The 21,194-nt window shown below is 41.6% G+C and overlaps 1 protein-coding gene across 1 annotated transcript in view; it reads left to right on the top strand.

Moving 5' to 3' along the window:
* LOC118378371 (CUB and sushi domain-containing protein 1-like) overlaps window positions 1-21,194 on the top strand; it is a 926,375-nt gene that overhangs the window by 589,198 nt on the left and 315,983 nt on the right. Inside the window, 3 exon segments of the mRNA XM_052471760.1 lie at window positions 16,595-16,728; window positions 16,731-16,778; window positions 16,780-16,804. Of these exon segments, the coding sequence (XP_052327720.1) occupies window positions 16,595-16,728; window positions 16,731-16,778; window positions 16,780-16,804 (207 nt within the window).

Below are 21,194 nucleotides of genomic sequence, written 5' to 3'. Positions count from 1 at the left end.
ATTACCCCGTATGTTATTACCCCGTATGTTATTGGACCGTATGTTATTGGACCGTATGCTATTACCCCGTATGTTATTGGACCGTATGTTATTAACCCGTATGTTATTACCCCGTATGTTATTGGACCGTATGTTATTGGACCGTATGTTATTACCCCGTATGTTATTGGACCGTATGTTATTGGACCGTATGTTATTACCCCGTATGTTATTGGACCGTATGTTATTGGACCGTATGTTATTGGACCGTATGTTATTGGACCGTATGTTATTGGACCGTATGTTATTACCCCGTATGTTATTGGACCGTATGTTATTGGACCGTATGTTATTGGACCGTATGTTATTGGACCGTATGTTATAGGACCGTATGTTATTGGACCGTATGTTATTGGACCGTATGTTATAGGACCGTATGTTATTACCCTGTATGTTATTACCCCGTATGTTATTACCCGTATGTTATTGGACCGTATGTTATTACCCCGTATGTTATTGGACCGTATGTTATTGGACAGTGTGTTATTGGACCGTATGTTATTGGACCGTATGTTATTACCCCGTATGTTATTGGACCGTATGTTATTGGACCGTATGTTATTACCCCGTATGTTATTGGGCCGTATGTTATTGGACCGTATGTTATTGGACCGTATGTTATTACCCCGTATGTTATTACCCGTATGTTATTACCCCGTATGTTATTGGACCGTATGTTATTACCCCGTATGTTATTGGACCGTATGTTATTGGACCGTATGTTATTGGACCGTATGTTATTACCCCGTATGTTATTACCCCGTATGTTATTGGACCGTATGTTATTACCCCGTATGTTATTGGACCGTATGTTATTGGACCGTATGTTATTGGACCGTATGTTATTACCCCGTATGTTATTGGACCGTATGTTATTACCCCGTATGTTATTGGACCGTATGTTATTACCCCGTATGTTATTGGACCGTATGTTATTACCCCGTATGTTATTGGACCGTATGTTATTACCCCGTATGTTATTACCCGTATGTTATTGGACCGTATGTTATTACACCGTATGTTATTGGACCGTATGTTATAGGACCGTATGTTATTACCCCGTATGTTATTGGACCGTATGTTATTGGACCGTATGTTATTACCCCGTATGTTATTACCCCGTATGTTATTGGACCGTATGTTATTGGACCGTATGTTATTACCCCGTATGTTATTGGACCGTATGTTATTGGACCGTATGTTATTACCCCGTATGTTATTGGACCGTATGTTATTACCCGTATGTTATTGGACCGTATGTTATTGGACCGTATGTTATTACCCCGTATGTTATTGGACCGTATGTTATTGGACCGTATGTTATTACCCCGTATGTTATTACCCCGTATGTTATAGGACCGTATGTTATTACCCCGTATGTTATTACCCCGTATGTTATTGGACCGTATGTTATTACCCAGTATGTTATTGGACCGTATGTTATTACCCCGTATGTTATTACCCGTATGTTATTGGACCGTATGTTATTGGACCGTATGTTATTACCCCGTATGTTATTGGACCGTGTGTTATTGGACCGTATGTTTTGGACCGTATGTTATTACCCCGTATGTTATTGGACCGTATGTTATTGGACCGTATGTTATTACCCCGTATGTTATTGGACCGTATGTTATTACCCCGTATGTTATTGGACCGTATGTTATAGGACCGTATGTTATTACCCCGTATGTTATTGGACCGTATGTTATTACCCCGTATGTTATTGGACCGTATGTTATTGGACCGTATGTTATTGGACCGTATGTTATTACCCCGTATGTTATTACCCCGTATGTTATTACCCCGTATGTTATTGGACCGTATGTTATTGGACCGTATGTTATTGGACCGTATGTTATTACCCCGTATGTTATTGGACCGTATGTTATTGGACCGTATGTTATTGGACCGTATGTTATTACCCCGTATGTTATTACCCCGTATGTTATTGGACCGTATGTTTTTAGCCCGTATGTTATTGGACCGTATGTTATTACCCCGTATGTCATTGGACCATATGTTATTGGACCGTATGTTATTGGACCGTATGTTATTACCCCGTATGTTATTGGACCGTATGTTATTGGACCGTATGTTATTGGACCGTATGTTATTACCCCGTATGTTATTACCGTATGTTATTGGACCGTATGTTATTACCCGTATGTTATTGGACCGTATGTTATTGGACCGTATGTTATTGGACCGTATGTTATTACCCCGTATGTTATTGGACCGTATGTTATTACCCCGTATGTTATTGGACCGTATGTTATTACCCCGTATGTTATTGGACCTTATGTTATTAACCCGTATGTTATTGGACCGTATGTTAGTACCCCGTATGTTATTACCCGTATGTTATTGGACCGTATGTTATTACCGTATGTTATTGGACCGTATGTTATAGGACCGTATGTTATGTTATTGGACCGTATGTTATTGGACCGTATGTTATTACCCCGTATGTTATTACCCCGTATGTTATTGGACCGTATGTTATTGGACCGTATGTTATTACCCGTATGTTATTGGACCGTATGTTATTGGACCGTATGTTATTACCCCGTATGTTATTGGACCGTATGTTATTACCCCGTATGTTATTGGACCGTATGTTATTGGACCGTATGTTATTACCCGTATGTTATTGGACCGTATGTTATTGGACCGTATGTTATTACCCGTATGTTATTACCCCGTATGTTATTGGACCGTATGTTATTACCCGTATGTTATTACCCCGTATGTTATTGGACCGTATGTTATTACCCAGTATGTTATTGGACCGTATGTTATTACCCCGTATGTTATTACCCCGTATGTTATTGGACCGTATGTTATTGGACCGTATGTTATTACCCCGTATGTTATTGGACCGTGTGTTATTGGACCGTATGTTTTGGACCGTATGTTATTACCCCGTATGTTATTGGACCGTATGTTATTGGACCGTGTGTTATTACCCCGTATGTTATTGGACCGTATGTTATTACCCCGTATGTTATTGGACCGTATGTTATTGGACCGTATGTTATTACCGTATGTTATTGGACCGTATGTTATTACCCCGTATGTTATTGGACCGTATGTTATTGGACCGTATGTTATTGGACTGTATGTTATTACCCCGTATGTTATTACCCCGTATGTTATTACCCCGTATGTTATTGGACCGTATGTTATTGGACCGTATGTTATTGGACCGTATGTTATTACCCCGTATGTTATTGGACCGTATGTTATTGGACCGTATGTTATTACCCCGTATGTTATTGGACCGTATGTTATTGGACCGTATGTTATTACCCCGTATGTTATTACCCCGTATGTTATTGGACCGTATGTTATTGGACCGTATGTTATTACCCCGTATGTTATTGGACCGTATGTTATTGGACCGTATGTTATTACCCCGTATGTTATTACCCCGTATGTTATTGGACCGTATGTTATTACCCCGTATGTTATTGGACCGTATGTTATTGGACCGTATGTTATTACCGTATGTTATTGGACCGTATGTTATTGGACCGTATGTTATTACCAGTATGTTATCGGACCGTATGTTATTGGACCGTATGTTATTGGACCGTATGTTATTACCCCGTATGTTATTACCCCATATGTTATTGGACCGTATGTTATTACCCCGTATGTTATTGGACCGTATGTTATTGGACCGTATGTTATTGGACCGTATGTTATTGGACCGTATGTTATTACCCAGTATGTTATTACCGTATGTTATTACCCCGTATGTTATTGGACCGTATGTTATTGGACCGTATGTTATTACCCCGTATGTTATTGGACCGTATGTTATTGGACCGTATGTTATTACCCCGTATGTTATTGGACCGTATGTTATTGGACCGTATGTTATTACCGTATGTTATTACCCCGTATGTTATTGGACCGTATGTTATTACCAGTATGTTATTGGACCGTATGTTATTACCCCGTATGTTATTACACCCGTATGTTATTGGACCGTATGTTATTGGACCGTATGTTATTGGACCGTATGTTATTGGACCGTATGTTATTGGACCGTATGTTATAGGACCGTATGTTATTGGACCGTATGTTATTGGACCGTATGTTATTACCCCGTATGTTATTACCCCGTATGTTATTGGACCGTATGTTATTGGACCGTATGTTATTACCCCGTATGTTATTACCCCGTATGTTATTGGACCGTATGTTATTGGACCGTATGTTATTGGACCGTATGTTATTACCCCGTATGTTATTACCCCGTATGTTATTGGACCGTATGTTATTACCCCGTATGTTATTGGACCGTATGTTATTGGACCGTATGTTATTACCCCGTATGTTATTGGACCGTATGTTATTGGAGGTATGTTATCACCCCGTATGTTATTGGACCGTATGTTATTACCCCGTATGTTATTACCCGTATGTTATTGGACCGTATGTTATTGGACCGTATGTTATCACCCGTATGTTATTGGACCGTATGTTATTACCCCGTATGTTATTACCCGTATGTTATTGGACCGTATGTTATTGGACCGTATGTTATCACCCCGTATGGACCCGTATGTTATTGGACCGTATGTTATTGGACCGTATGTTATTACCCGTATGTTATTGGACCGTATGTTATTACCCGTATGTTATTGGACCGTATGTTATTGGACCGTATGTTATCAGGTATGTTATTACCCCGTATGTTATTGGACCGTATGTTATTGGACCGTATGTTATTGGACCGTATGTTATTGGACCCCCGTATGTTATTGGACCGTATGTTATTGGACCGTATGTTATCACCCGTATGTTATTACCCGTATGTTATTGGACCGTATGTTATTGGACCGTATGTTATTACCCCGTATTTTATTACCCCGTATGTTATTACCCCGTATGTTATTGGACCGTATGTTATTACCCCGTATGTTATTGGACCGTATGTTATTGGACCGTATGTTATTGGACCGTATGTTATTGGACCGTATGTTATTGGACCGTATGTTATTACCCGTATGTTATTACCCGTATGTTATTGGACCGTATGTTATTACCCCGTATGTTATTACCCCGTATGTTATTACCCCGTATGTTATTACCCCGTATGTTATTACCCCGTATGTTATTGGACCGTATGTTATTACCGTATGTTATTGGACCGTATGTCATTGGACCGTATGTTATTGGACCGTATGTTATTACCCAGTATGTTATCGGACCGTATGTTATTGGACCGTATGTTATTGGACCGTATGTTATTACCCCGTATGTTATTACCGTATGTTATTGGACCGTATGTTATTACCCCGTATGTTATTGGACCGTATGTCATTGGACCGTATGTTATTGGACCGTATGTTATTACCCCGTATGTTATTACCCGTATGTTATTGGACCGTATGTTATTGGACCGTATGTTATTGGACCGTATGTTATTAGGATATGTTATTGGACCGTATGTTATTGGACCGTATGTTATAGGACCGTATGTTATTGGACCGTATGTTATTACCCCATATGTTATTGGACCGTATGTTATTGGACCGTATGTTATTGGACCGTATGTTATTGGACCGTATGTTATTGGACCGTATGTTATAGGACCGTATGTTATTACCCCATATGTTATTACCCCGTATGTTATTACCCCGTATGTTATTGGACCGTATGTTTTTACCCTGTGTTATTGGTCCGTATGTCATTGGACCGTATGTTATTGGACCGTATGTTATTGGACCGTATGTCATTGGACCGTATGTTATTGGACCGTATGTTATTACCGTAGTTATTGGACCGTATGTTATTGGATATGTTATTGGACCGTATGTTATTACCCCGTATGTCATTGGACTGTATGTTATTGGACCGTATGTTATTGGACCGTATGTTATTGGACCGTATGTTTTTACCCGTATGTTATTGGACCGTATGTCATTGGACCGTATGTTATTGGACCGTATGTTATTGGACCGTATGTTATTGGACCGTATGTTATATGGACCGTATGTTATTACCCCGTATGTTATTACCCCGTATGTTATTACCCCGTATGTTATTGGACCGTATGTTATTGGACCGTATGTTATTACCCCGTATGTTATTACCCCGTATGTTATTACCCCGTATGTTATTACCCCGTATGTTATTGGACCCTAAACAGATATGGCTCATTTATCTATATGGTTCAAATAATGATGATCCACACATCTTTGAGAATATATACTGTATAATAAATCATCAAGCTCTCAAACAATACAAAACCCTATTATTATGATGGGAGATTATAATACTGTGTGGAAATGAGGAGAGACAAACTTATCACACAAGTCAGAGTGATACTTAAACCAAATCTTTATTCACTTATTAAAAAGGGAGCAGGTTAATACAACACACATAAATAAAGTGAATCGGATGGCTGATCGACGAATCACGGGGCCCAGAGACAAAAGTACAAAGGTCTTTTATAGCTGAGATACATCCCTTTACCTCTACCTACATGAAGACCAATAGATTTATAGAATGGCTCACAAGGTTAAGATTTGTATGAAAGATACCTACAATTAATAACAGAGAGTATCTGCTGTGTCAACAGTTCTCATTGGGTAGAGACCAGGGTCTGGCCCTTCGACTCCACACTGGAGCCATCTCTCCCTGGTACCATATAGAGCGGAAACATTAACTCATGTTCTCTGGAAAGCTCTTTAGGTTTTATCACCCAAAAGACATCGTACATCTCCTCTGTCAGTGTTCTCTCCCAGAGGCTCATCCTCAGTAGAACACACACACTCACACAATAGTTCTAATAACCCTCTATTCTGTTGCATAAAACAACCATTTGATGCAATACACGTATTATAACATAATGTTGCAATTTTCCACCATAATTGATAAATTACTCAATTGACCATGAAGGAAATCACACTACAAACTATCACCCTCATGGTCTTTCATGGATATATTGGAAGTAGTGGATATATGGGTTTAATATCCTGACCTAGTGAGATATACATGGAGGTTTAATATCCTGACCTAGTGAGATATACATGGAGGTTTAATATCCTGACCTAGTGAGATATACATGGAGGAGGTTTAATATCCTGACCTAGTGAGATATACATGGAGGTTTAATATCCTGACCTAGTGAGATATACATGGAGGTTTCATATCCTGACCTAGTGAGATATACATGGAGGAGGTTTAATATCCTGACCTAGTGAGATATACATGGAGGTTTAATATCCTGACCTAGTGAGATATACATGGAGGTTTAATATCCTGACCTAGTGAGATATACATGGAGGAGGTTTAATATCCTGACCTAGTGAGATATACATGGAGGTTTAATATCCTGACCTAGTGAGATATACATGGAGGTTTAATATCCTGACCTAGTGAGATATACATGGAGGAGGTTTAATATCCTGACCTAGTGAGATATACATGGAGGTTTAATATCCTGACCTAGTGAGATATACATGGAGGAGGTTTAATATCCTGACCTAGTGAGATATACATGGAGGTTTAATATCCTGACCTAGTGAGATATACATGGAGGTTTAATATCCTGACCTAGTGAGATATACATGGAGGAGGTTTAATATCCTGACCTAGTGAGATATACATGGAGGTTTAATATCCTGACCTAGTGAGATATACATGGAGGTTTAATATCCTGACCTAGTGAGATATACATGGAGGTTTAATATCCTGACCTAGTGAGATATACATGGAGGTTTAATATCCTGACCTAGTGAGATATACATGGAGGTTTAATATCCTGACCTAGTGAGATATACATGGAGGAGGTTTAATATCCTGACCTAATGAGATATACATGGAGGATGTTTAATATCCTGACCTAATGAGATATACATGGAGGTTTAACACCCTGACCTAGTGAGATATACATGGAGGAGGTTTAATATCCTGACCTAGTGAGATATACATGGAGGTTTAATATCCTGACCTAGTGAGATATACATGGAGGTTTAATATCCTGACCTAGTGAGATATACATGGAGGTTTAATACCCTGACCTAGTGAGATATACATGGAGGAGGTTTAATATCCTGACCTAGTGAGATATACATGGAGGTTTAATACCTTGACCTAGTGAGATATACATGGAGGAGGTTTAATATCCTGACCTAGTGAGATATACATGGAGGAGGTTTAATATCCTGACCTAGTGAGATATACATGGAGGAGGTTTAATATCCTGACCTAGTGAGATATACATGGAGGAGGTTTAATATCCTGACCTAGTGAGATATACATGGAGGTTTAATATCCTGACCTAGTGAGATATACATGGAGGTTTAATATCCTGACCTAGTGAGATATACATGGAGGTTTAATATCCTGACCTAGTGAGATATACATGGAGGAGGTTTAATATCCTGACCTAGTGAGATATACATGGAGGAGGTTTAATATCCTGACCTAGTGAGATATACATGGAGGAGGTTTAATATCCTGACCTAGTGAGATATACATGGAGGAGGTTTAATATCCTGCCAGCCCCACAACGAAACAACCAAAAGTCTGCATGGGGAGAAGACTCTCTTGCTGAACAGGTGTGCCCCATCAGCCCCAGACGACCCTCCCAGCTCCGCCCCCTCTCCCAGCTCTGCCCCCTCTCCCAGCTCCGCCCACCTCTCCCAGCTCCGCCCACCTCTCCTACCCCACCCACCTCTCCCAGCTCCGCCCCCTCTCCCAGCTCCGCCCATCTCTCCCAGCTCCGCCCCACCTCTCCTACCCTACCCACCTCTCCCAGCTCCGCCCACCTCTCCCAGCTCCGCCCACCTCTCCCAGCTCCGCCCACCTCTCCTACCCCACCCACCTCTCCCAGCTCCGCCCACCTCTCCCAGCTCCGCCCACCTCTCCCACCAATCTCCTGCAGGAAGTAACCACATCCAAACCCAGTCGACAGAGCAGGGAGGGGCCGTCACAGATGACAACTTGTTTTTCACAAAGACAGAAGAATTTATAACAAACTTGTTCTGAAATAACATGCAGATCCCCTTACTGTACGGGACACTTTTAAATGTGCCTTTAGAGGCCCTGCAATTCAATTCTCATCTTTAAAACAAAAAGCAATTTAGGTCAAAAGAGTCTATGTTACCAAAGGAAGGACTAACAGTACAGATAGATAGTACAGATAGATAGTACAGATAGATAGTACAGATAGATAGTACAGATAGATAGTACAGATAGATAGTACAGATAGACAGTACAGATAGATAGTACAGATAGATAGTACAAATAGACAGTACAGATAGACAGTACAGATAGATAGTACAGATAGATAGTACAGATAGATAGTACAAATAGATAGTACAGATATATAGACAGATAGATGGTACAGATAGATAGTACAGATAGACAGTACAGATAGATGGTACAGATAGACAGTACAGATAGATAGTACAGATAGATAGTACAGATAGATAGTACAGATAGATAGTACAGATAGACAGTACAGATAGACAGTACAGATAGATAGTACAGATAGATAGTACAGATAGATAGTACAGATAGATAGTACAGATAGATAGTACAGATAGATAGTACAGATAGACAGTACAGATAGATAGTACAGATAGATAGTACAGATAGATAGTACAGATAGACAGTACAGATAGATAGTACATATAGATAGTACAGATAGATAGTACAGATAGACAGTACAGATAGATAGTACAGATAGATAGTACAGATAGATAGTACAGATAGACAGTACAGATAGACAGTACAGATAGACAGTACAGATAGATAGTACAGATAGATAGTACAGATAGACAGTACAGATAGATAGTACAGATAGATAGTACAGATAGATAGTACAGATAGATAGTACAGATAGATAGTACAGATAGACAGTACAGATAGATAGTACAGATAGATAGTACAGATAGATAGTACAGATAGATAGTACAGATAGATAGTACAGATAGATAGTACAGATAGATAGTACAGATAGACAGTACAGATAGATAGTACAGATAGATAGTACAGATAGATAGTACAGATAGATAGTACAGATAGACAGTACAGATAGATAGTACAGATAGATAGTACAGATAGATAGTAATAAAAACTGTACCATAGAGGCACTGGATACGTTAGACGAAAAACAAAAATAAATGGAGGAACTTATTCAAGAAAGATCCCGTGTAATATATTACAAAAAAAAAAGCGAACTGGATGGAATATTTGGAAAAATACACAAAATAATTGTTTGATCGTCAGAAGGGAAATGCTACCAAAAATAATTTACAGAAACTCGTTACAAATGACTCATCCGTGATTTTCACCAAACTATATTTTGAAAGAGCAAAGTACTTTAAGCATATTTAAAAAAATATATTTTTCAGTCTCTTCCATCTCCTCTAACGGAAGGTAATTGTAAAGGATTCATTCTTCTATTAATAACGTCAAATTAATAGTCGTACAGAAAGATTCATGTGAAGGTTAAATTACAGAGGAGGAAGTTCTTGATGCAGTTAAAGTCCGGGGAAAAGTCCGGGGCTGGATGGTTGAGGTATAAAACACCTACGTCCTCAGAGGTCCGTTATGTAACATGTTTTAACCAGTCATTGAAAATGGTGGATTATATCAGACAACAAGAAGGTCTGATGTCATTATTACTGAAACAGGATCCAATGTGGTCAATATAAAGACCCAGTTCATTTAAAACATTAGAGTCACAGTTAGTTCAGTGTTGGGATGTTAAACATTAGAGTCACAGTTAGTTCAGTGTTGGGATGTTAAACATTAGAGTCACAGTTAGTTCAGTGTTGGGATGTTAAACATTAGAGTCACCTTACAGTTAGTTCAGTGTTGGGATGTTAAACATTAGAGTCACCTTACAGTGAGTTCAGTGTTGGGATGTTAAACATTAGAGTCACAGTTAGTTCAGTGTTGGGATGTTAAACATTAGAGTCACCTTACAGTTAGTTCAGTGTTGGGATGTTAAACATTAGAGTCACAGTTAGTTCAGTGTTGGGATGTTAAACATTAGAGTCACCTTACAGTTAGTTCAGTGTTGGGATGTTAAACATTAGAGTCACCTTACAGTTAGTTCAGTGTTGGGATGTTAAACATTAGAGTCACCTTACAGTTAGTTCAGTGTTGGGATGTTAAACATTAGAGTCACCTTACAGTTAGTTCAGTGTTGGGATGTTAAACATTAGAGTCACTTTACAGTTAGTTCAGTGTTGGGATGTTAAACATTAGAGTCACCTTACAGTTAGTTCAGTGTTGGGATGTTAAACATTAGAGTCACTTTACAGTTAGTTCAGTGTTGGGATGTTAAACATTAGAGTCACCTTACAGTTAGTTCAGTGTTGGGATGTTAAACATTAGAGTCACCTTACAGTTAGTTCAGTGTTGGGATGTTAAACATTAGAGTCACTTTACAGTTAGTTCAGTGTTGGGATGTTAAACATTAGAGTCACCTTACAGTTAGTTCAGTGTTGGGATGTTAAACATTAGAGTCACCTTACAGTTAGTTCAGTGTTGGGATGTTAAACATTAGAGTCACCTTACAGTTAGTTCAGTGTTGGGATGTTAAACATTAGAGTCACCTTACAGTTAGTTCAGTGTTGGGATGTTAAACATTAGAGTCACCTTACAGTTAGTTCAGTGTTGGGATGTTAAACATTAGAGTCACTTTACAGTTAGTTCAGTGTTGGGATGTTAAACATTAGAGTCACCTTACAGTTAGTTCAGTGTTGGGATGTAAAACATTAGAGTCACCTTACAGTTAGTTCAGTGTTGGGATGTTAAACATTAGAGTCACCTTACAGTTAGTTCAGTGTTGGGATGTTAAACATTAGAGTCACCTTACAGTTAGTTCAGTGTTGGGATGTTAAACATTAGGGTCACCTTACAGTTAGTTCAGTGTTGGGATGTTAAACATTAGAGTCACCTTACAGTTAGTTCAGTGTTGTGATGTTAAACATTAGAGTCACCTTACAGTTAGTTCAGTGTTGGGATGTAAAACATTAGAGTCACCTTACAGTTAGTTCAATGTTGGGATGTTAAACATTAGAGTCACCTTACAGTTAGTTCAGTGTTGTGATGTTAAACATTAGAGTCACCTTACAGTTAGTTCAGTGTTGGGATGTTAAACATTAGAGTCACCTTACAGTTAGTTCAGTGTTGGGATGTTAAACATTAGAGTCACCTTACAGTTAGTTCAGTGTTGGGATGTTAAACATTAGAGTCACCTTACAGTTAGTTAAGTGTTGGGATGTTAAACATTAGAGTCACCTTACAGTTAGTTCAGTGTTGGGATGTTAAACATTAGAGTCACCTTACAGTTAGTTCAGTGTTGGGATGTTAAACATTAGAGTCACCTTACAGTTAGTTCAGTGTTGGGATGTTAAACATTAGAGTCACCTTACAGTTAGTTCAGTGTTGGGATGTTAAACATTAGAGTCACCTTACAGTTAGTTCAGTGTTGGGATGTTAAACATTAGAGTCACCTTACAGTTAGTTCAGTGTTGGGATGTTAAACATTAGAGTCACCTTACAGTTAGTTCAGTGTTGGGATGTTAAACATTAGAGTCACCTTACAGTTAGTTCAGTGTTGGGATGTTAAACATTAGAGTCACCTTACAGTTAGTTCAGTGTTGGGATGTTAAACATTAGAGTCACCTTACAGTTAGTTCAGTGTTGGGATGTTAAACATTAGAGTCACCTTACAGTTAGTTCAGTGTTGGGATGTTAAACATTAGAGTCACCTTACAGTTAGTTCAGTGTTGGGATGTTAAACATTAGAGTCACCTTACAGTTAGTTCAGTGTTGGGATGTTAAACATTAGAGTCACCTTACAGTTAGTTCAGTGTTGGGATGTTAAACATTAGAGTCACCTTACAGTTAGTTCAGTGTTGGGATGTTAAACATTAGAGTCACCTTACAGTTAGTTCAGTGTTGGGATGTTAAACATTAGAGTCACCTTACAGTTAGTTCAGTGTTGGGATGTTAAACATTAGAGTCACCTTACAGTTAGTTCAGTGTTGGGATGTTAAACATTAGAGTCACCTTACAGTTAGTTCAGTGTTGGGATGTTAAACATTAGAGTCACTTTACAGTTAGTTCAGTGTTGGGATGTTAAACATTAGAGTCACCTTACAGTTAGTTCAGTGTTGGGATGTTAAACATTAGAGTCACCTTACAGTTAGTTCAGTGTTGGGATGTTAAACATTAGAGTCACCTTACAGTTAGTTCAGTGTTGGGATGTTAAACATTAGAGTCACCTTACAGTTAGTTCAGTGTTGGGATGTTAAACATTAGAGTCACCTTACAGTTAGTTCAGTGTTGGGATGTTAAACATTAGAGTCACCTTACAGTTAGTTCAGTGTTGGGATGTTAAACATTAGAGTCACCTTACAGTTAGTTCAGTGTTGGGATGTAAAACATTAGAGTCACCTTACAGTTAGTTCAGTGTTGGGATGTTAAACATTAGAATCACCTTACAGTTAGTTCAGTGTTGGGATGTTAAACATTAGAGTCACCTTACAGTTAGTTCAGTGTTGGGATGTTAAACATTAGAGTCACCTTACAGTTAGTTCAGTGTTGGGATGTTAAACATTAAAGTCACTTTACAGTTAGTTCAGTGTTGGGATGTTAAACATTAGAGTCACCTTACAGTTAGTTCAGTGTTGTGATGTTAAACATTAGAGTCACCTTACAGTTAGTTCAGTGTTGGGATGTTAAACATTAGAATCACTTTACAGTTAGTTCAGTGTTGGGATGTTAAACATTAGAGTCACCTTACAGTTAGTTCAGTGTTGGGATGTTAAACATTAGAGTCACCTTACAGTTAGTTCAGTGTTGGGATGTTAAACATTAGAGTCACCTTACAGTTAGTTCAGTGTTGGGATGTTAAACATTAGAGTCACCTTACAGTTAGTTCAGTGTTGGGATGTTAAACATTAGAGTCACCTTACAGTTAGTTCAGTGTTGGGATGTTAAACATTAGAGTCACCTTACAGTTAGTTCAGTGTTGGGATGTTAAACATTAGAGTCACCTTACAGTTAGTTCAGTGTTGGGATGTTAAACATTAGAGTTACCTTACAGTTAGTTCAGTGTTGGGATGTTAAACATTAGAGTCACCTTACAGTTAGTTCAGTGTTGGGATGTTAAACATTAGAGTCACCTTACAGTTAGTTCAGTGTTGGGATGTTAAACATTAGAGTCACCTTACAGTTAGTTCAGTGTTGGGATGTTAAACATTAGAGTCACTTTACAGTTAGTTCAGTGTTGGGATGTTAAACATTAGGGTCACCTTACAGTTAGTTCAGTGTTGGGATGTTAAACATTAGAGTCACAGTTAGTTCAGTGTTGGGATGTTAAACATTAGAGTCACCTTACAGTTAGTTCAGTGTTGGGATGTTAAACATTAGAGTCACCTTACAGTTAGTTCAGTGTTGGGATGTTAAACATTAGAGTCACCTTACAGTTAGTTCAGTGTTGGGATGTTAAACATTAGAGTCACCTTACAGTTAGTTCAGTGTTGGGATGTTAAACATTAGAGTCACCTTACAGTTAGTTCAGTGTTGGGATGTTAAACATTAGAGTCACTTTACAGTTAGTTCAGTGTTGGGATGTTAAACATTAGAGTCACCTTACAGTTAGTTCAGTGTTGGGATGTTAAACATTAGAGTCACCTTACAGTTAGTTCAGTGTTGGGATGTAAAACATTAGAGTCACTTTACAGTTAGTTCAGTGTTGGGATGTTAAACATTAGAGTCACTTTACAGTTAGTTCAGTGTTGGGATGTAAAACATTAGAGTCACTTTACAGTTAGTTCAGTGTTGGGATGTTAAACATTAGAGTCACTTTACAGTTAGTTCAGTGTTGGGATGTTAAACATTAGAGTCACCTTACAGTTAGTTCAGTGTTGGGATGCAAAACATTTCTAGCTAAATGCTGGTCACGTAGAATTAAAAAAGGGGTTGTTGGATATTATTCATCCTAATCAGACAGGTTTTTACTTGACGATACATTGGAGATAATATAAGTACTACACCAGGCCTGGTATTCATAGCTGACTTTGAAAAGGCCTTTGATAAAGTCTGACTAGAATTTATAGATAAATATCTGGACTGCTTGGACTCTAATACAATAGATTACAGTCATGTATAGTAACCAGCAGGTGTAAAATAGTCAATAATGTAGTGGAGTAAAAACAAGGCTGTCCACTATCGGCATCACTACAGACCTTGGTTCAAATTCAGGCTGTATCACTTCCGGCTGTGATTGGGAGTCCCGTAGGGCGGTGCCCAGCGTTATTCAGGTTTGGCCGGGTCGCCCGTCATTGGGAGTCCCGTAGGGCGGTGCCCAGCGTTACTCAGGTTTGGCCGGGGTCGGCCGTCATTGGGAGTCCCGTAGGGCGGTGCCCAGCGTTACTCAGGTTTGGCCGGGGTCGCCCGTCATTGGGAGTCCCGTAGGGCGGTGCCCAGCGTTATTCAGGTTTGGCCGGGGTCGGCCGTCATTGGGAGTCCCGTAGGGCGGTGCCCAGCGTTACTCAGGTTTGGCCGGGGTCGGCCGTCATTGGGAGTCCCGTAGGGCGGTGCCCAGCGTTACTCAGGTTTGGCCGGGGTCGGCCGTCATTGGGAGTCCCGTGGGGGCGGTGCCCAGCGTTACTCAGGTTTGGCCGGGGTCGCCCGTCATTGGGAGTCCGTAGGGCGGTGCCCAGCGTTATTCAGGTTTGGCCGGGTCGGCCGTCATTGGGAGTCCCGTAGGGCGGTGCCCAGCGTTACTCAGGTTTGGCCGGGGTCAGGCGGGCCATCATTGGGAGTCCCGGGAGGGCGGTGCCCAGCGTTATTCAGGTTTTGGCCGGGTCGGCCGTCATTGGGAGTCCCGTAGGGCGGTGCCCAGCGTTATTCAGGTTTGGCGGGTCGGCCGTCATTGGGAGTCCCGTAGGGCGGTGCCCAGCGTTATTCAGGTTTGGCCGGGGTCGCCCGTCATTGGGAGTCCCGTAGGGCGGTGCCCAGCGTTATTCAGGTTTGGCCCGGGTCGGCCGTCATTGGGAGTCCCGTAGGGGCGGTGCCAGCGTTATTCAGGTTTGGCCGGGTCGGCCGTCATTGGGAGTCCCGTAGGGCGGTGCCCAGCGTTATTCAGGTTTGGCCCGGGTCGGCCGTCATTGGGAGTCCCGTAGGGCGGTGCCCAGCGTTACTCAGGTTTGGCCGGGGTGGCCATCATTGGGAGTCCCGTAGAGGGCGGTGCCCAGCGTTACTCAGGTTTGGCCGGGGTCGGCCGTCATTGTAAATAAGTTGTTCTTAACTGCCCCACTTTAAATAAAGGTTACATACGGGGTGATTGGAAAAGATTCTTAAGACAATTACATTGATAGGAAAGCCACAATCTACATTGTATCTGCAATATTAAAGCTGCTCTACTATAAAATAACATTTAATTAACTATTTTTTCTCTAACAGAGTTTCCCTTGTCAGGAGAAACTCAGGGTTCTAGATAATCACAACTTGGTAAAGCTCCACTGACCAGACGAACACTCTCCCTTCTCTTCCTCGACAGCGGTGCCAAGGACCAGTGCCACCCAGTGCACTTCAGTCCCAGAGCCCAGGAACGGGAGGAGGACGGTTAATAACTTTGCTGTGGGAGCCGTGATCCGCTTTGAATGTTCCCCCGGATACGTAAATGGAGGGATCCACCGCCATGGAAAGAGTGTCTGACTGTCCCCAACGCCCTGGCTAACTGGATCTGCATCCATACCCAGCTGTATAGGTAGGACACAAGACACACCTGTATAGGTAGGACACAGAGATACACCTGTATAGGTAGGACACAGAGACACACCTGTATAGGTAGGACACAGAGATACACCTGTATAGGTAGGACACAGAAACACACCTGTATAGGTAGGACACAGATACACACCTGTATAGGTAGGACACAGAAACACACCTGTATAGATAGGACACAGAGCCCACACCTGGGAGGTAGGACACAGACACCTGTATGGTAGGACACAGAAACACACCTGTATAGATAGGACACAGAGACACACCTGTATAGGTAGGACACAGAAACACACCTGTATAGATAGGACACAGATACACACCTGTATAGGTAGGACACAGATACACACCTGTATAGGTAGGACACAGAAACACCTGTATAGATAGGACACAGAGACACACCTGTATAGGTAGGACACAGATACACACCTGTATAGGTAGGACACAGAAACACACCTGTATAGTAGGACACAGATACACACCTGTATGGGTAGGACACAGACACACCTGTATAGGTAGGACACAGATACACACCTGTATAGATAGGACACAGAGACACACCTGTATGGGTAGGACACAGAAACACACCTGTATAGATAGGACACAGATACACACCTGTATAGGTAGGACACAGATACACACCTGTATAGGTAGGACACAGAAACACACCTGTATAGATAGGACACAGAGACACACCTGTGGGTAGGACACAGAAACACACCTGCATAGATAGGACACAGGACCTGTATAGGTAGGACACTGAAACACACCTGTATAGATAGGACACAGATACACACCTGTATAGGTAGGACACAGATACACACCTGTATAGGTAGGACACAGAAACACACCTGTATAGATAGGACACAGATACACACCTGTATAGGTAGGACACAGAGACACACCTGTATAGGTAGGACACAGAGACACACCTGTATAGGTAGGACACAGATACACACCTGTATAGGTAGGACACAGAGACACCTGTATAGGTAGGACACAGATACACACCTGTATAGGTAGGACACAGAGACACACCTGTATAGGTAGGACACAGATACACACCTGTATAGGTAGGACACAGAGACACCTGTATAGGTAGGACACAGATACACACCTGTATAGGTAGGACACAGATACACACCTGTATAGGTAGGACACAGATACACACCTGTATAGGTAGGACACAGATACACACCTGTATAGGTAGGACACAGATACACACCTGTATAGGTAGGACACAGAAACACACCTGTATAGATAGGACACAGATACACACCTGTATAGGTGGGACACAGACACACCTGTATAGGTAGGACACAGAAACACACCTGTATAGATAGGACACAGAGACACACCTGTATAGGTAGGACACAGAAACACACCTGTATAGATAGGACACAGAAACACACCTGTATAGGTAGGACACAGATACACACCTGTATAGGTAGGACACAGAAACACACCTGTATAGATAGGACACAGATACACACCTGTATAGGTAGGACACAGAGACACACCTGTATAGGTAGGACACAGAAACACACCTGTGTGGGTAGGACACAGATACACACCTGTATAGGTAGGACACAGAGACACCTGTATGGGTAGGACACAGATACACACCTGTATAGGTAGGACACAGAACACACCTGTATAGGTAGGACACAGATACACACCTGTATGGGTAGGACACAGAGACACCTTTATAGGTAGGACACAGATACACACCTGTATAGGTAGGACACAGATACACACCTGTATAGGTAGGACACAGAGACACACCTGTATAGGTAGGACACAGATACACACCTGTATGGGTAGGACACAGAGACACACCTGTATAGGTAGGACACAGAGACACACCTGTATGGGTAGGACACAGAGACACCTGTATAGGTAGGACACAGATACACACCTGTATAGGTAGGACACAGAGACACACCTGTATAGGTAGGACACAGAGACACACCTGTATGGGTAGGACACAGAGACACACCTGTATAGGTAGGACACAGATAGACACCTGTATAGGTAGGACACACACACCTGTATTGGTAGGACACAGATACACACCTGTATAGGTAGGACACAGAGACACCTGTATAGGTAGGACACAGATACACACCTGTATAGGTAGGACACAGAGACACCTGTATAGGTAGGACACAGATACACACCTGTATAGGTAGTACACAGAGACACACCTGTATAGGTAGGACACAGAGACACACCTGTATAGGTAGGACACAGACACACCTGTATAGGTAGGACACAGATACACACCTGTATAGGTAGGACACAGAGACACACCTGTATAGGTAGGGCACTGAACACACCTGTATGGGTGGGACACAGAGACACACCTGTATAGGTAGGACACAGATACACACCTGTATAGGGTAGGACACAGACACACCTGTATAGGTAGGACACAGAGCTACACCTGTATAGGTAGGACACAGATACACACCTGTATAGGTAGGACACAGAGACACCTGTATAGGTAGGACACAGATACACACCTGTATAGGTAGGACACAGAGACACCTGTATAGGTAGGACACAGATACACACCTGTATAGGTAGTACACAGAGATACACCTGTATAGGTAGGACACAGAGACACCTGTATAGGTGGGACACAGACACCTGTATAGGTAGGACACAGAGACACACCTGTATAGGTAGGACACAGAGACACACCTGTATAGGTAGGGCACAGACACACCTGTATAGGTGGGACACAGAGACACACCTGTATAGGTAGGACACAGAAACACCTGTATAGGTAGGACACAGACACACCTTTATAGGTAGGACACAGAGACTACACCTGTATAGGTAGGACACAGACACACCTGTATAGGTAGGACACAGAGACACACCTGTATAGGTAGGACATAGAGACACCTGTATAGGTAGGACACAGATACACACCTGTATAGGTAGGACACAGAGACTACACCTGTATAGATAGGACACAGAGACACACCTGTATAGGTAGGATACAGAGACACACCTGTATTGGTAGGACACAGACACACCTGTATAGGTAGGACACAGAGACACCTGTATAGGTAGGACACAGATACACACCTGTATAGGTAGGACACAGAGACACCTGTATAGGTAGGACACAGATACACACCTGTATAGGTAGTACACAGAGATACACCTGTATAGGTAGGACACAGAGACACCTGTATAGGTAGGACACAGACACACCTGTATAGGTAGGACACAGAGACACACCTGTATAGGTAGGACACAGAGACACACCTGTATGGGTAGGACACAGATACACCTGTATAGGTAGGGCACAGAGACACCTGTATAGGTAGGACACAGAGACACACCTGTATAGGTAGGACACAGAGACACACCTGTATAGGTAGGACACAGACACACCTGTATAGGTAGGACACAGAGATACACCTGTATAGGTAGGACACAGAGACACACCTGTATGGGTAGGACACAGAGACACACCTGTATAGGCAGGACATAGAGACACCTGTATAGGTAGGACACAGATACACACCAGGTAGGACACAGAGACACACACCTGTATAGATAGGACACAGAGACACACCTGTATAGGTAGGATACAGAGACACACCTGTATAGGTAGGACACAGAGACACACCTGTATAGATAGGACACAGACACACCTGTATAGGTAGGACACAGAGACACACCTGTATGGGTAGGACACAGAGACACACCTGTATTGGTAGGACATAGAGACACCTGTATAGGTAGGACACAGAACACACCTGTATAGGTAGGACACAGATACACACCTATATAGGTAGGACACAGAGACACACCTGTATTGGTAGGACACAGACACACCTGTATAGATAGGACACATACACACCTGTATAGGTAGGTTAGAGAGACACCTGTGTAGGTAGGACACAGATACACACTTGTATAGGTAGGACACAGAGACACCTGTATAGGTAGGACACAGATACACACCTGTATAGGTAGGACACAGAGACACCTGTATAGGTAGGACACAGATACACACCTGTATAAGTAGGACACAGATACACACCTGTATAGGTAGGACACAGAGACACCTGTATAGGTAGGACACAGATACACACCTGTATAGGTAGGACACAGAGACACCTGTATAGGTAGGACACAGAGACACACCTGTATGGGTAGGACACAGAGACACACCTGTATAGGTGGGACACAGAGACACACCTGTATTGGTAGGACACAGACACACCTGTATAGGTAGGACACAGAGACACACCTGTATGGGTAGGACACAGAGACACACCTGTATTGGTAGGACACAGAGACACCTGTATAGGTAGGACACAGATACACACCTGTATAGGTAGGACACAGAG

This window comes from Oncorhynchus keta, chromosome 19 (assembly GCF_023373465.1).
Source record: "Oncorhynchus keta strain PuntledgeMale-10-30-2019 chromosome 19, Oket_V2, whole genome shotgun sequence".
NCBI classification, from domain to species: domain Eukaryota; kingdom Metazoa; phylum Chordata; class Actinopteri; order Salmoniformes; family Salmonidae; genus Oncorhynchus; species Oncorhynchus keta.
Note: the sequence above shows the minus strand (reverse complement) of the source record. Positions and strands in the feature narration are given on the sequence as shown.